Here is a 17,329-nt window from a genome sequence, read left to right on the forward strand (position 1 = left end):
GACATGTTACACAATTAGCTTGAGCTTTACATGGCTGCTGTTCCAGACTGGCTCAGGAGCTTAAACAAGGGTCACTTGGGTCTGTCTGGAGTAATCACCCAAGAAAGTTATCACCCCAAAGTCGTGATAGGGAGCTGCTTCGAAGACCCCTCAGGAAAAGCCAGCCATAGAAAATACCTTAAACCCTGGCCTTGTAAGCGTCTAACGCCAGGCCACAGGGAAGCCGGTCGTCTTGTTCGGCATTCTCAGCTGTGATTCTTTCCAAATTTAGGCCTCTAAACTAGATATCAGTTTCCTGTGAGAATGAGACTATAAAAGTGTCCATGCTGAATGCTGATGAACCAAAATCCCATCTCATCCAACATCCTGTCTCAGGCTGCGGTGCACAGCTGACGCCTAGATAAAAGTGAGAAAAGGGCAAACATTGTGAAGAGAACTTAGATCTCTTAACTTGCAGGAGAATTACAACACCTTATCAGTAGGCACAGAGTATGTGAGTGAATTTCTCCTAATGAAAGTCTTTCATGTTGTTTAAATAATTGAGTATTCACCAGGCCAATGTGGGGGACCTAAATTTTCCTTTTCATTCCCATGGCCTGATGATCAGCTGGTCCTTAGTCACTTCTGCATTGCCCTAAATATTAATTATTTCCATAGATGTTTTTGTAGAATTTCTATCTATTTTTAAGTAAATCCATCTGTGCTACTTCATCCTAAATTAGTTTTTATTAGTATTTTAACATTTTTTTCTTTCTAAATATTCTTATTATGGGGTTTTTTCATTGAATGATCCAATCTACTGTAGTGGTAACTGAGATAATTTTAAGAACTTTTAAATCATTCTTAAAATATTCTTCATTCTGAACAGAATTTAGTTGGGTGCTTGAAAATCTTTTACATTTGATGGCAAGAGCTAACAGCAAACTAGCATTTTGTGGCTTTTTTTTTGTGCATCCTCTTTTGCTGCCGTATGAGTAAACAGCATTCTTTGCATACTCCTCAAAATGTTGTGCTTTTATTTGATTTTAGATTTCATTTTTCAATAATCATATTGTTACTTTATAATGAAGAATATTAATGTCTGTGCCTTGAACCAGACACATAAGGCTCCCAGAAGGTGTGTGTTTGATAACTTCATTAATGGACATTGTCTGTGTGCTGCAAAAGGGTGAACTCAATCTGAATAGAGAAGAAACATGAAGCCTTACCAGAGGGTTTATCTTGCCAATCAGTCGCTATGAGGAATACATACATATTACAGTGTATAAAAATTCTTACCCAGAATATACTCTCTAAGTGTATATTTGCATACTAGTTGTTTTAAAGTGGTGGCAAACAGCAAAAAAAAAAAAGCTAAATGTATTAGAAGTGATGCAGAATTCAATACTGCTGACTAAGAAATCCTGCAGAAGAGTTTTTTGTGATGTTTCAGGCTTGTTTTACCAGATATGAGAGGTCGTATGATTGAAAGTGCTCGATTAACACGTTCAAATGAGTTATCCCTTGTTAGTGGAGACTCATTTGCATGCTGCCCAGGGAAGAAGTAATGGTAGGCTATTTAAATAAACCCAATTTCTTCATGGTCATTTTTTCTTTTTGCAGTTGCAGACGTCCAACAGCCCATAGATGGTTGGTTCACTATCTGTACCACCACTGACAGATAACAACTTTTTAAAATAGCCTCACAATCATGTGCACATGCTCCAAGAGAGATAAGCTGAGTTTGGATGAGAAAAGCAACTTCTGAAGTGTGCCATTTAGGCAATTATGAGAGCTGAAACAAGCTGATCATTTAGAATTTAATCTTTTGACGTGATATAGCATAATTATTGTGCCTTTAATTAGGCTTCATGGAATGAAGTATATTTTTAAGTAGGCAGGTGCAAACTTAAAGCACATTTTACTTTTCTTTTTACATGATCTCAAAAACTTCATAAAGCCAGCTCAAAATCTGATTTTTTTTTCCCAGATAACCATTAAAAACTGTAGAGTTTCATGTGAGCAAGGCCTAATTTATTTTAATAGGACAAGTGTATAGTCTGCTGACATAGCTATTTGCAAAAGCAAATCCTAAATTCTTGACACTTCACCTCCACCCACATCGCATTCTCTGGTCTCTCATTTTACAAACACACACACTTTCTACAGAACGCATGCCAAAAGCCTCTTAATCCTGAATGCTCTAATTAATGTTTGAAGGTTCTAGTAAACCAGAGGGAAAGCATAAAGAAGAAATAGTTTGTGCCCTATGTAGCAGACAAGGAGCTCTGAAGCAGACTTGTTTTTTTTTTTCTGTAGCAGAAAGCCTTTTTTGCTGTTCAATTCTGCCAAGAACAGCTATGGGCCAGTGCAACTTTAAATCTTGTATTTATTTATCATTAGTAAAAAGTCAAATAAAAATGCTTGCCAATTACTTCAAATATATCTGTGACAATGTGTGTTCCTCACATGCATTGTCTTGGAAGAAGAATAAAGGCTGATGAGAACGCCTCAGTCCAGAGCCTTCATCTGCAGCCTTTTGGCTTGTTTGTGAACTTCAGGTGCTGCAGTGGGGTCTCAGCTGCTGGCTGATGAAAGGCAGGTGCCAGACGAGCGCTACAGAACAAAAGGTTTCCTCTCAAAATTGCCTAAAGCTCCTTGCTCGCTCCTCACATTCTTCACCCAAGGCCTGAGCTTCGGGATTTTTGTGCTAATTGCTTCCCTGACCCTGGGAGGTCATGCCACAATTATAGTGTTCAGTGACTGGGTTTGACATTTCTGGCTAGGAAAAAACTTTATCTGAAGGGAAGTGTCAACCTTTGGCAATTTGTTTTCTGATGCTGATGGAAGAAGACATCTTTCAAAGCTTATGTTGAAAAGCACATCTGAGAAAGAGACATCTGAAAACAGCCCTGGTAGCTTGGACATTCATCAATGCTGTAAGGAAACTTGGGGTAAGTTTCCGTTTTTGTCCTTCAAAGAGAGATGTATTCAAAAGCAGTCTCTGTCCCGGCATTTCCACTAGTCAGTCCATTCTGGATTCAGGGAAACTTCCAGATGAAAAGTGAGTAAAAGCAAATACATTCTGTTAAAAGATTTTGCTCAAGCTGACATTTTATGTGGAAGAAAATACTTAAATGAAAAATTCTTGGTCCACTTCAGAGCTGCAAAGGAGATGAGATTTCCTATGTATAATGGCAATATAGAGTCAGCTGAGGCAATACTGCATGCAACAAACACACTGTTTGACTTTTTCTACTGAAGTTAAAGGCAACCTTTTAAATGAATGAAATTTTACCAGCTACCAGTATATTCGGTGATTTCCTACAAGGATCTTTTCTGGGAGGCAGAGGAAAAATAAGTACTTGGTGCAAGAAGGGTTTTGAGTCACTTCCAAAAATAACTTGTTTAATTTCCTTAACTTTCAAACTTTTCTCTCCATGCCAATTTCTGGCTAGTTAACAAACAAGACCTAGTATTCAGGGAAGATGCAAAATCAGAGACTGGAGCTGTAAGATGTGTACCCCATGAGGTAACTGCGTTTTCAGTAAAATCCATGTAATTTATTACACTTCCTTTAAAAGTCAGAGAACAAGCATTTCAGAGAAGAAGATTGATCCTGCAGGCACATCTGCCTTGTGCTTTTCTTGAGTGTCTGAGCTCTCCCACTGACCTGTAGTCTCTGCTGTAATCAAAACCGCAGCTGGATAATGTTGGCAAGACTGAGCTCCTAATCACTTTCTTTTCCTGAAGAAACAGCTGTAGTCAGAAGGAACAAAAAAATCTAACACTATGAAAAAGACAGACTTTGAAAGTAGTAGTACGTCAATGCCTGTTTCTTAAAAATTAAGTTGAGACAATTTTAAAATAACCTGAAGCTTTAGCACAAACCATTAATAAATAAAATTACATTGGACTGCATTGCTGTTAAGATGTTCTTAATGCATGGCTTAGACTTTAAAAAAAATTGTATTTTTTTTTTTTTTTAGTTTAAGACTAGATATGCTCCTGTATTATGTAAGCCTGTGAAGCTGTTCAGGAGACATCGACTATGAAGCTTTCAGGTTGCATGATGCCTTGTGCATACAGATGTGAAAGCTTTATTAAAAATACTTGTGATTTCTTAATACTGTTCACAGGACTTATATAATCTCTAGGATAAAGAATCCTAGCAGAAGTTATTTGCTGAAACATAAGAAGGAGTTTTATTAAGTCCAAATTTGTATATGATCTGTCAACCTTCTAACTTGACAAAATATTGATGAAAAAATAGTGAGTTGTAGGGTTTTTCCTCTTGAATTTAAACAAAGGATATATATTTGATGTCTACTTTACTGATCCTTGCTAGTGGAAGTTAAAACTTTGACTAAGATCTCAAAACAACAAGCTGCTAAGTGAAACACCTTGAGTTTGTTAATCCAGACATTTTAGAAAATTGCAGTAAGCAACCAACATTCTCCCTGAATCTGGCAGCTCTGCTCTTAGGAGACTGGAGAGTCATCTGCCACTAAGGCAAAAAAAAAGCACAGGTTTCTTTGAGAGGCTGCAGGATTTTGGAATATAAAACTTATAATTTGAAGAATGTATGTGTCTTTAGCTAATACAAAAATGTAGCACAAGATAACCTTGACTTAAGAAGACTATTAACATAATCAAAGTGCTAAACTGCTGGACAGGAGAGAAAGTACATCCCATGCGACATGTTACTTACGCCACTTAATGCACAACTTAAAGGTAACCAGTTTTCCCAGGCGATGAAGGTAGTTTAAGGATCTAGATGGAATATACTGGAATTGCTGTCAGGGTCAGCCTTTGTTGCACTGATTTTATTTTGGGGTATTATAGGGAATATGGGCTTTGAAATATTTTAAGGTAATAAAAATATTTATAAAATCTCTGAAATTATAGTTCTGACAATAAACTAACACAATTGCTTCTCTAATCTAAAGCTATGATTATTATGCCCATGCCTTCCTCCAATTGGAGTGCAGATGCAACATGGAAGTACAAACACGTAGGAATCAAGTACTGAATCTCCATTTTTTGTTACTATATGGAAAAGTGTTTTCCATTGCATTGTTACCTCTATTCTTGTGCTGGGAACTTCTGAAGAAAATAGGAAGTAAATGACAATGTGTAGATTTTTGCTCATTAAAATTAAGTCACTCACCCTTTTTATAATACTGTGGTCCTTTTGATCACTAGCTCATAGTATCTATAGAGGCAGTGTTATTTACCCCTTTTCAGCTGAAAGAATAATGCATACTTTATAACACTGACAGAATTTTGATCAAATTTGGAAGACTCTTCTTTAGAAGCTTCACATTAGTAGCATACTTGACCATGAAGCCAAGCCTAAATACATGGTGTTTTCACACTTTTCTAGAAGTCTGCTTCAGATGTTGTATACTCTATTGGCCATAACTTAAAGATAGATTGCAGACTGGAGACAGATGGCAGAATGGCTGAGAGAGACCTGGGAGATGGGAGATTAGTAAGAACAATATAAAAAGAGGGAGGAAAGAATCACTGGGCGGCAGATGTGCTAATTGACAGTGAAATACAAAATCAAGAGCATAAGGCTAGAAAGAAGGAAAATCTGATTTTGAAAGTAAGCAATGTCATTTATATCTCTGTTCTGGCAGGAATATGACTTGCAGGGCAAAACAAGAACTTGAGTTAGGGAAAGATGGCCATCTGAATGAGATAGTCCTGGTTATGAAGAACTGCTTGGCTGGACTCAGATGGGAGCTTTGGTAGATGCCGTATGTCATCCCTAGGTACAGAAACTGGAGAGGGGAGAGTTGTCCTAAGTTAAGGACATGCTACCTTTACCAAAACTAGTCAAATAATGCAATGTGGATGTAGGATATCTGGGAATATATGGAGAAGTTGCAGTTACCCACGGACTGTCAGATATTTTAGTATAGGCAAAGTTATAGGCACTTACTCAGGGCTGCATAGGAAGCCTGAGGCAAAGTATAGATTCCAGTTTGCAGGATGCTCAGATTTGTTGCCTAGAGAAATTGTGCTTGTTCTTGGTACAAAATGTACAGTCTGCTGTGGAAAATCTACTCCTATTCTTTCTCCTACACTCTGAAATATCTGAGGAATGGTACATGACTGTATTTAGCTGAACGATTATGCCAGAGTGCAAAACTCAAAATGTTTTTTCTCTGATGAGACAAAGTCAAGTTTGTAAAATGACTATTCTTCACACAAATGCTTTTGTTGAAAAAAATAAAAATAAAATTACTGAATTTTAACAAGTGTAGCTATTCTTCCAAATAGATAGGCATATGAAAATTACCCTGGCACTGTTAAACATGCAGTATTCTCGACATTTGGGGAAGCTCAAGTTAAATGTTTAAAGGCAGCTGCTTTTTAATGATTAGCACAAAGCAGAAAACAAGATCCTAACTTTATCATCCTGCCCTCCCGCGAATGTGCAGAAGAAGCTAACAACCCTCCAGCTTTACCTTTTTGTTTGTTAGCAGCTGAGTGCCAGAATAATTACTCTTTGTAGCTAGCATTCTTCTGGGCCCACACAGACCTACTCAGAAAATAGCTCGTTAAAAGGATCTCTGAAAATCCTTGCTGAGAAGTGGAAAATATGACCTCTTCTTCAGTTTTGTCACACGCATTTCTTCACTGCTGTTTTGTGTTCGTTTTTTTAACTTATCTCCCAACTGTGCTCAACATGCTATGGACAGCAGCCTGGGAAAGAGACATCTGAATTATCAGCCCATTGAGTTTCATTAGCAGATGACAGGTAAGAATGCTTGTAAAGGAGCTCGTATTGATTATTTGTTAAATCCCTTGCGCTGCTGACTGTAAAGGGTAGTGCAGCTTCTGATGGGAAGCCTATTGCTGATTATACAGGACTTCTTAATGATTAAAATAATTTCTTAATTCTTAATTAATAATTTCTTAATTCTTACTTTCTTAATGATTAAAATACCAACTGCTTCCTCCTATGGTTGGTTAAAAAGCTGAAATATTTTCCAAAATACTCTGCGTATCCCTTATGTACCATCAATGAGAACTCTGTTCCCTTCCTTACAGAAAGTTGTTGAGGGATCTGGGCTAGCTGGTATTGTAAGACTTTCACCGCTGTCCACTGGAATGGCAGCAGAAAAAAATTACAGCAGATAACTAGAAGTCCAGTCCTCAGTCTGATATAAGAGTAGATAGAGACTAGAGTTTTAATTTGTGTTTCATGGAATCTATGAAAGCATCTCTCTCTCTCTCTTTTTTTTTTTTTTTTTAATACCCTTTTTTGATCGATCAAAAACCTAACACATCCAGATGCCAGATGGCTTTTTGGGTCTTGAAAATCATATTTGAGAGTATATCACCATCAATTAGTGAGATAACTCTGAAATGTGAAAGATGTACTATTACCTGTCATCGATATATGGGTGCCAGGTGCAAAGCCTTTGAAAGTTTCAGCTGTACAGCTCTACGTCTTTCTTTATATCCTTTGGATTCCTGATCCAAAACTATAGCTCCTTAGCAAGACAAATGCCCAGACACAAGATGTAGAGGTTTTGGAAAGGAGGTATCTGTTGAAAATGCTTCAGAAGTTGAAAAGAAATGAAAATGAAAGTTTTGTAATAATGGAAGAGTCTGAACACAGGAGATATAACTTGATAGAAACTGTGCTGCCAAGAGCAAATCACATCAATGTTTTCTTTTCCCCTTGAGATCAATTATTTTTAAGTGAAAAGTTACTTTACAATTAAACTAAACTTGGGCAAAATATTTTAACCCTCCAAACGCCTTACTTTTTGCAGTTTTCAAAATGAAAATATTTTTTTTAGAAATGAACCTGGAAAAGCTATACAAAATATAAACATACTTTTTCTATTGCTTAGCTGAGAATGGAAAGAATTAATAGAAGGGAGAAATGAGAGGAAAAGGAAACTTTTAGGGAACCAGGAACAGTCAAAATGAGTGAGGAGACAGCTGTTAGTGGAGACCATATGCATACAGCACCTGCAAGATGTGTGTGAGTAACAGCATCTCTACTTTTTGTGTTTCAGTGAGCACAGGTAGAGCTGGATGTTGGTATCTGAGGGCAGCAGGTAATGACAGGAGCTATTAACCTGGGGCAGAGAGAACAGGCACGTTCAAGTGACCCAGGGTAGCTGAAATCTCTGGGTGAGGAGAGACCTCCTGATGTTTAAAACTGCGTTATATCCTCTCCTGGAAATAGGTGGTTTTCTTTGCTGAAAGTACCAAACGTGAAAATGAATGAGTCTGAACCCATGGTCCTGCAGGTTTGAGGAGATTTTTTTTTTAGAGTAAGTGCGACAATACCAGGTGACTGCAGTATAAAGGGCCGTGGTTGTTCATTTCTTGCTGTTGGAAGTGGATGATAGGGGTGTTCACAGTCTGTGTTGACGTGTTTTGGATACAGTTATACCTGGGGAAGCACAGAGAGACTGCCAGGGCTGTTGTGTATGTTGCAATACTGCTGGAGCACCCTTGCTAACAGCAGGTTTGCAGTGAAGCACTGAGAGCCCTGACATTCAGCACATCCTTATCAGGGTCCATGAGGGATTTCACACAAAACTGTTAACCTGGAGCTGTTTAAAGCAGACCTCAAAGGTCAGCTCCTAAAATAAGACTGTACCAGTCCTTCTTCAATTGTGTGTAAACAAAGCAGGAGGGCAGCTCTTCAGAAATGAGCAGAAAAGTTGCACGAAGAGGAAATGCTCAATCTCATCTGCTGCATCCAAACACACATAGAGATGCAAAATTATGTAGTTAATCTAATTGAAATATTAGCAGTCTAATCACAGCATTAAAATGTTGTTAATTCCCTTCTCCCTGACAGAGGGTCAAGTTGGAGGAGGCACTCACACAACCAATGTTTATCAGAACTCTTTTTATTAGCCCAGCTAATATCATTAATAGAATGAGGCTGTTCTTATTAACAGCGGATAACTATTCACACGGCACATTTAGTTACTCGTGCAGGTCTCTCATACACTCATGCACTAACTCACAGCTACCCAGCTGGAGCCACAGCTGGGAGGACAACCCTTTGTGCAGAAGCAGAAGGTTTTACTCCTATGCCTTTGGCTTCTAGGTGAGTGGTCAGAAAGTTTTGCTGGGGGCCTCTTGTTTCTTCCTACATATGTGTAATCCTGCAGTCTTTGTCCATGTATAGCAGCTATGGCCTTCTTCGATGGGGGTCCAACTTGTTCACTGCTGATGCCAGTGCATCCTGGTGGCCTTGGGCAGACTGGGCTGACGCTCGGTATTCTGAATTTATTATTTCTTGTGTGTTCAACAGGACCACTAGTCTCCTGAGTTTATCAGTTTGGGAGGGACTTTCATACACTACCTCTCATACTTACACTCTCTTCAATCTACTTTTTTTTCTTAGCGCCTCCTTATTGTATTGCTTACACAAATGGGCACAAATTCACACATGCAGGGGACTTGTATGATGATTACTAGTCTAGCTACAGTGATACTCACACTTAAAGACCAAAGGTCCAATTATTACAATTAATTCTCAGTAATTATACAGTTAAAACTAACCTAGACAAACTTTCTCATTTCTACCTCTTCTTTTTTTTTTTTTCTATGTATTGTTATGGAAGCCATCAGCATCTCCAGTTGTTTGCAGGGAGGTGTATGTTATTGATGGTGGGACTTACATCCACTGCACTTTTAGCCCACCTGGAGTTACTTTTGTATATTTGCTAACTGTTCACTTGTTCTTTCTCCATTGGCTAGAAAATTCTATATTATATCCAAATTCTACTGTGTTTGATGTGTTTTATGTGTGCTGGATACTGGTTCTTTGCTTCCTCTGTTATTCTTAATACCAGCACACAAGGTTGCGTTCCTGCAGTGAGCAATAACTGATTATTAATGATTTGTGTTTGTAGCCCTCGAGCCTCTATCCTATACTTGCACTTTCAAGGCTTCTGCTATTATCTCATGCTTATACTTTAGGAGGCATCTGTTAAAATCTCCTGGTTTTCCTCAACAGCCTTCAAGCAATGGTTTCCTGATAACACAACATACGTTTTATTAGCAGATATATATCCTTTTTGTGGAGTCACTCAATAGTTCACTGTACAAAAATAATGGTCCATTAGAAGACATATGCAGGGATATGTACAGACACAGATGTGACGCTGGGTACCACCTGCTCCCAAAATGTATTTCTTGCAACAATATCGCTGATGTGTTACCCACCTTGCTTTGCAATGCGCCTTTGAAAGGAGAACTGCTGAGGCGTTCATCTGCGGTGGCAGCACCACGTGGGCTTGATCCTCCTGCGATGGTGAGGGCAAGGCCGTCAGTGCTCAGTGATGTGGTGGGGACACCTCACCACATGTGAGCCTCAGCTCCTTGGGAAGGGAGCTGCTCTGGCTGGAATCCCTCTGGCCCTCAACCGCTCAGACATCTCAAGAAACCAAAGGGCAAATGGCTGACGCATGCTTCTGTAAAATTGAAGTTCCTTCGTAGTGTCATCCCACATGACTGATCTCTCCGCTCTGACAGATATAAGTAGGGATTTATTTCTATTCCCGGTGCTTGATTTGAAAATTGCACCTGCTTACTGATAGGTGCAGCTTTCAGGAAAAGAAAACGAGGAGAATTATGTCACACACATTAATGAGACCGTGCTACAAGACTGCTGTGAGTATGACGGCAGCATTCTGGCACTCTCTTGCAGGGCTGAAATTGCAAGAAACTTTTACAGGAAAAAGAATAAATTCAGGTTAACTTTCAATTTCTCACTGAAAGCTGAGAAAGTTGTAAAAAAGGACTGGTAAACTGTGGTCTGCTGTGTCTTGCTGCTGTTATACTAATGTGACTAAGCAGCTTGCAGCATTTTTGTTGGGCAGAATTATCACAACATTGTATAAACATATATTATGTATATCAGTGTGTGAGAATATCTCTGTGTGTGGATACTCTACATACAAACTCATAAGTCTTATGACCTTGTAAGGACCTAAGTTTAGGTGCAGATATTTTAATGTAACCACAGGCACTGGACTTGATCTGAACTCTCCCATTTCCCAGGGAGTCTTCTGACCACTAACATGTTTGATAAGTAGTCCATGTACACGTTAGACAGCACCAGGGTTGTTTTTTGTTTGTTTTTTTTTTTTTTAAATTTTCTTCTGCAATGAGTTTTAAACCTTTTTCAGTCTACTTTTGCCAGTCCTTGATTCCTTCTGCGCAAGACCAGATGGCAAGCCTGGCTGTACTACAGAAAAACCTGTGCAAAAGCAGCAGCAATAATTCTTGTTTGTTTCTGAATTAGACACACAGTAAAATTAATACGAGACAGGGAAATGGTGATTACCTGCTGAGGGAGTGGGTGGAGGCAGTCTGGACATGGGACTACCTAGCTGGGGGTTTGTGCATGGGTGATGGACTAGAGCAGCTTGGGATGTTTTTGCATCCAGAGGTATTTTTAGCCTGGAAGATGCTGCTTCCTAGAAAGTTTAGGAGACTGGAGCAACTAAGGGCTTTGAGGGTGTCAGTGATCATAGAATCATAGATTCATAGAATGGTTAGGGTTAGAAGGGACCTTTAAAGGTCATCTAGTCCAACCCCCCTGCAAGGAGCAGGGACATCCCCAACCATATCAGATTGCTCAGAGCCTCATCCAACCTGGCCTTGAATGTTTCCAGGGATGGGGCATCCACCACCTCTCTGGGCAACCTGTTCCAGTGTTCTACAACCCTCAGTGTAAAAAATTTTTTCCTAATATCTAATCTAAATGTACCTCCCTCTATTTTAAAACTGTTACCCCTCATCCTGTTGCAAAAGGAGGGCCTGCTGCAACAGGCCCTCCCCATCTTTTCTGTAGGCCCTCTTGAGGTACTGGAAGACCACTATAAGGTCTCCCTGGAGCCTCCTCTTCTCCAGACTTAACAGCCCTAACTCTCTCAGCCTGTCCTCATAGGGAACATGAACATGTTAGACAGCCTTAAATATGATCCCTAAATATGATTTAGACATAGAGGTCACCTTAGGGTCTAATGATTTATGACTGTTTAATCAAACTGCATTTAATGAAATCAGTTAAACGTTAACAGGCAAGGTGTTTTACTCGCCCGTTGCAAAGGGGAAAATTAAAGGTTATCTTTACTTACTTTTCACCATGCTTAGCTGCATATGTGTAGGCCATTATGAAAGAGCAATTACAGTTGTATGAAGTCTGCTGGACTGAAGAGCTAGTTAAATTTATTGTTGAAAAGAAGCTCTTTTCAACGAGCTCTTGCATTATGAATAATAGGTTACAATTTTAAACTATTATTCATTTGCTCTTTCCAGTGCTTTATACACATTAATTTTCAAAAGATGTCTGGCTGGGTGTGCGTTTTAGTGTGTACTGCTGTACTGAAAGAAGGAAAAGTGATTTGCTGAAGGTGATACAATGGGCACATCACAGAGCCAGGCGAGCGGCTTGGGGAAGTTCCTGGACCACAGCTGTCGGTGGGAATTTTGGCACAAACTTCAGCTGGGCTGTAATTTCATCCCGGACTTTTGGAGCGGATTTAGCTTTTTCCCCTGAAGTTTCAAAGATATAGAGTTGGTGTTGAGATGATCATCTGCCGCTGTTTGTAAAAGGCTTTAGATAAACCAGAGCTCATATTACACAATAATCAGCTAATCAGTGTTAGGTTACTGTGATAGCTATAAGGTAGGATATGAAGATACGCTGAAGATTCTTACCTCTCATTAATTGATTTTTTAATCTATAGTAGATTAGCCTTTTTCTCTGTCTTGAGGAGGAGACAATGTCTCTTTGTGGTTTGACTTTAGTCTGAACAGAGAAAAGGAGTTGAAGGAGCAGTTACACAACCCAGGCTGCATTTTTGGACGGCCCCTCTCACTGGCTGGGCGAGTCGTGTTAGCTGCGCTCCAAGTTAGAGCTATATTTATCAGGCAGGAATTGTGGGCATGCGAGTTTGTGCTCTGACCAAAACAGCGCTTCAGTCAACATGTTTCCATGTCATGATGTACACGCTTGTTATTTTGCTATGTTTATGCATGTATTTTCTTTTCTGCCCTTTAAACAAATAAATAAACAGCCTCAAAAGGAAGTACTTGATATTTCAAGAGTGGGGTTTTCTCAGGGTGTCATTTTATCAGCGAAATGACTTACATTTGCAAATCAGTGGAAAAAGTGGTAATGTGAACCAGCATATTCAATTTCACTTTAGCAATCTGTATTCCAGAAGGAAATCCTGGGAAGCAATCACTGACAATGGGACCTGAATCTAAATTACAAAATAAACAGTATGCTGAATGCGTACAGAGTGCATGAGAGATTAAATGGAAGCGTTCATTTGTCTTCATAACGTAACTAAGACAATAAAAATGTGCTTAATAAGTAAGGACTGTAGAAGCTGTGGTAATAAAAACAATAATTAATATAATTTAAGTTACTCTCTCCAGGGCAATTGTAAATTGATGGTATTAATTATGCAACAAACCTGTTTGTAAATTGATGACATAGGAAGTCACAGGAATCATCTAGAATGAATTTATCCTTTTAAACCTTTTAAATCTATTTGGCAATGTATTATGCAGCAGCCTATAGGCCCCAATGGATATCCAAAGGTTATTTATATTAAACTGTATAATTTATTTTCTTTAAAGAACTAAATAACATGACAGGATGTAATTAAAACATTAAATTATTTCATTGTACGTAAAGTTGATTATATAACACAAACCAGAATTCATTAGTATTAACTTGAATAGACTTAGCATATGGCATTTTTCTGCCATCATAACTCTGTTGATTCAAGTGAATTACAGCAGCAGGGAATGTATGGCACTGAACTCCTTCTGCTTTTAATAGTGGTTATGGAGGGAAGATTATAATCTGCAAGAAGGTTTATCTGTTTATACAATTTGACTTTTAAAGTTATTTCTCCATTATTTACCTCTACTCATCAGAGTGGCTATTAACAGATATCATTATATGCTGAAAGTCCAACCTGTTCATTTCTTTCAGTTCTTCAAGGATAGAAACATCAGCCAGAAAGATATAGTAAATGTAGTAAATGAGATAAGTATATGAAAAAAGGTGCAAAAATTCTTTCTCTACCTTAAAAAAGAAAAAGTATATAATGGTTCCCTCTGCTTCACTTAGTCCCATTAAAATTTAAGTTTTGAAATGTCAAAATATTTTTACTTATTTTTTTGGAACCTGTAAAATAAAACCAACCTCTTAAAAGATATTTTTAAGCAAGAGTTTCTTCTCTTTTGTTTTCCCCAGTGGAAATGTTTGCATTTTCTGACCAGTCTTGTGATATTTCCTCATCGGCTAGGTTTCTGTGATGCAGCCTAGATTGCAGGACCAGTTTTACCTGCTAGAGGTTCCTGTTTCTCCCTTGCTATGAGTGAATCTAAGAGGAGCGCATTCCTACACACTGCCTCACTCAGTATCTGGCAGCTTAAGACTTTCTGAAATGCAGTAATTCTGTTTGCTGGTTTATACTTGCTAAACTCTAGGAAAAATACATATAAAGGGGGACATAAATAATGCCATGCTTTAATGGCATCTTCCACCTGAAAAGGTATTCTAGCTTGCACATATTTATATGTGTTTTCCAGTCTTAGTTTTAGGTTGGAAGCATTTTTGATGGTTATTTCCACAATGTGCTTAGGCCAAATGCAGCAAGGTTTTCTTCATCTATTCTTTAATGTTTCCACCAAAGCAATAAAATGGGAAGTGCAGGGTAAGACACAGTACAGAATTAGGTGCTGGCAAGATCTCTCCATTACTATGCAGTGGTCTGGAGCCTCATAACTTGGCTTTTTGGTTGTATTTCCTTATTACAAAGATGTGGATAAAGTACTGGGAGTTTCGCAATGCTACCACATTTGACTGGAGTTTTCTATAAATCTGTTTGTGTGCAGCCTTGCTATTTGCACACCTTTTCTCTCTCTCTCTCCCTTTTTCTTTCGTAAGGAATATTTTGTGCTCTGACACAAGAATACCTACTGATGCGGAAGAGCTGCTGTCAGGTGTCAAACAAGAGCATGACAAGAGGGTGAGGTAGAGGAGGAAAAAGTTAGTAAAGATGACCGAGGTAGCCAGAGTCACCAGCTGCATTTCCTAATTAGAGAGAGAAGATGAAAGCACAGCTACAGATCTGCAGGATAGCAAAGGCCCTCTCTAGCTGATCTCGGTGGAGACCCAGGTGCTCTGTAAGACTGTAAAGGACAGTGTCAACTATACAGAAATCACTAATGCCTATACAATGGGTGCTCCTGCCTGTGTGCAGGTAACCCTGCTTCTTGAAAAGCACCTTTGGGTAGAGCAGGTGCTCGGGCAGAGGCCGCGTGGAGTACGCTCTTGAGCTCTGATGTTACTCTTTTGACTTGTATCAGGAGCAGAGACTAAGTATTTAATGTGCCGGCTATTCATATTTTAAAAATGGCTTGCTGCTTCATGAGGATCAATGGTCAGACTTGAGTACCTTGGCTGCTGAGGGAAGGACAGAGCTATGTTGTTTATCCCTCACACAAGACATCCAGAGCTCCTGGCATGGTGGATCAGCTGGCAGCCACCCTTTTGCTGCCGATTCAGGCCGTGCATCATGTGCTCCAGTAATGCTTTTGAACATAAAGGCCTGAGTTCAGAACCGAGGTGGCTGCCATTTATTCAGATTTTTCACTTTCAAACATCAAAATGTCTTATTCTTTCAGAATTAGAGGTGGACACATGGAAATTTATTCTGAGTGTGTCTGAGAGAGCAGAATTCTTCTCCTGAATTGTAGGGAAAACAGCAGTTGGTGGTGTTTGTGTAAATAACCTGCCTCTGTTTTGCTTGAGGCCCCCAGGAGACAGCTGTCACTGGAAGTAACTAATATTTGCTTAGATTTTTTAAAACTGGAAATTTGTGTCTTTCATTTTTAATGTTACACCCTCGAGAAGACTAGGTCATGTGCATGTATTCCATAATCCCACTCTGTTCCAAAATTGCTGTTTACTTATGGATGCAAATTACAAAGAAGCATAATGAGATCTACAGCTCTCCAATTTGTCTCACTTTAAATAAGTAAGCTGAAAATAGAGTCAAAACAATGGTCCTGTTTTTCTCTATAATTCAATACAGTTCAAGGTTCTGTATATTAGAGTTCATTGAAAACACAATTAGGTGCCATAAGCTTTAAATCAGATGATAAAACAAGGGAAAATCTATATATTCCACAGTTTTGAATCAGAAGGAAGGATTTTCTACACCTACACTGACTACAATGAGTAATGGGAAAGTCAGTGTATCAGGTTCAGTGGTTTGGGATGTTTGTTCATCTTGCTAAGGCCTTTGGAGTTCCTTCTTGTGACATCTGGCAAAGCCACTGAGAGTTTTACCATGGTGTGGACTTCTTTTTCCTGTCCATTATCTCCTGTGAAGAGGACGGAAATGATGGGAGAGCACTGTCATAAAACTGAACGTTTAGGTAAAATTGCCTTCTCTTGTCTCTCTTCTCTTCAGTGCATTCAGGCCCTACGTACATGCTCCTAGTGAGAATGCAAGGTGGGGAGGGCGAAATGAGAAGACAGACACAGAATTAATTGGTGTATGTGGCTGAATGATCCAAAGAAATGGGAGAAAATATTTTCCTTGCATCAGAATTCACCCCAGAAGTTGTTCAGAATGAGCTGCATTTGCATTAGAAAATGTAAACATGTTTTTCTTTCTTTTTGCAGAGCAAAGGTTCTCCCAATTTGTTATAGGTTGTTAAGCAAATACTCTAGGGGCTATGTTATGTCCAGATACAGTGCTATAATTACATTGTTGTTCTACTAAAGGGGAGTTAAACAAAGATAAAAGCAGCCTTGAAATGAATTGAATATCATTTTCTGTTTCTGGTATGGAAAATGGAAAGAATAACAAATTACTGAACAAATTTTCTCCTGTCTGCTGTGCCATGCCGCTAGAATACATAGGATGTTGGTGGGTATAATCAAAGCAGTATTCTGTCTGGCAAAGAAGACCTTAATATACAATGACATGTTAGAAAAAGCAATCACCAGTATAATTAATAAGAGACTTGTAAGTTATGTAGATGAAGTAATTAATATTAATTCAACTCTAACAAAAATCACTTCTATTTAGACAAAAAAAAAATTGAACTAATGATGTGTTTTGTAGGTGACTTCTCAAGAATCTGGAACCAAACCATTGACCTTCACATTTGTACCATCCGTTGGAAGACTTCCAACTCATTTTGAGGTTGTAGATGTCTCTAAGTTCCTTGTGATAATTCCAGAGGAGCCAAAGGATCTGAGCAATCAAGAAATTATAAATAAGGTAGATATTTTTTTTGTGCTAATTTT

The 17,329-nt window shown here is 38.7% G+C and overlaps 1 protein-coding gene across 10 annotated transcripts in view; it reads left to right on the plus strand.

Annotated features, from left to right (window-relative positions):
- Positions 1-17,329, plus strand: part of MLIP (muscular LMNA interacting protein) — a 116,106-nt gene that overhangs the window by 28,206 nt on the left and 70,571 nt on the right. For all 10 annotated transcript variants that reach the window (XM_086744368.1, XM_086744372.1, XM_086744374.1 and 7 more), the window contains exon 2: positions 17,145-17,303. In XM_086744368.1, coding sequence (XP_086600494.1) covers positions 17,145-17,303 — 159 coding nt within the window. The remainder of the gene's footprint in view (positions 1-17,144; positions 17,304-17,329) is intronic.

This window comes from Chlamydotis macqueenii, chromosome 3 (genome assembly GCF_036417535.1).
Source record: "Chlamydotis macqueenii isolate bChlMac1 chromosome 3, bChlMac1.mat, whole genome shotgun sequence".
NCBI classification, from domain to species: domain Eukaryota; kingdom Metazoa; phylum Chordata; class Aves; order Otidiformes; family Otididae; genus Chlamydotis; species Chlamydotis macqueenii.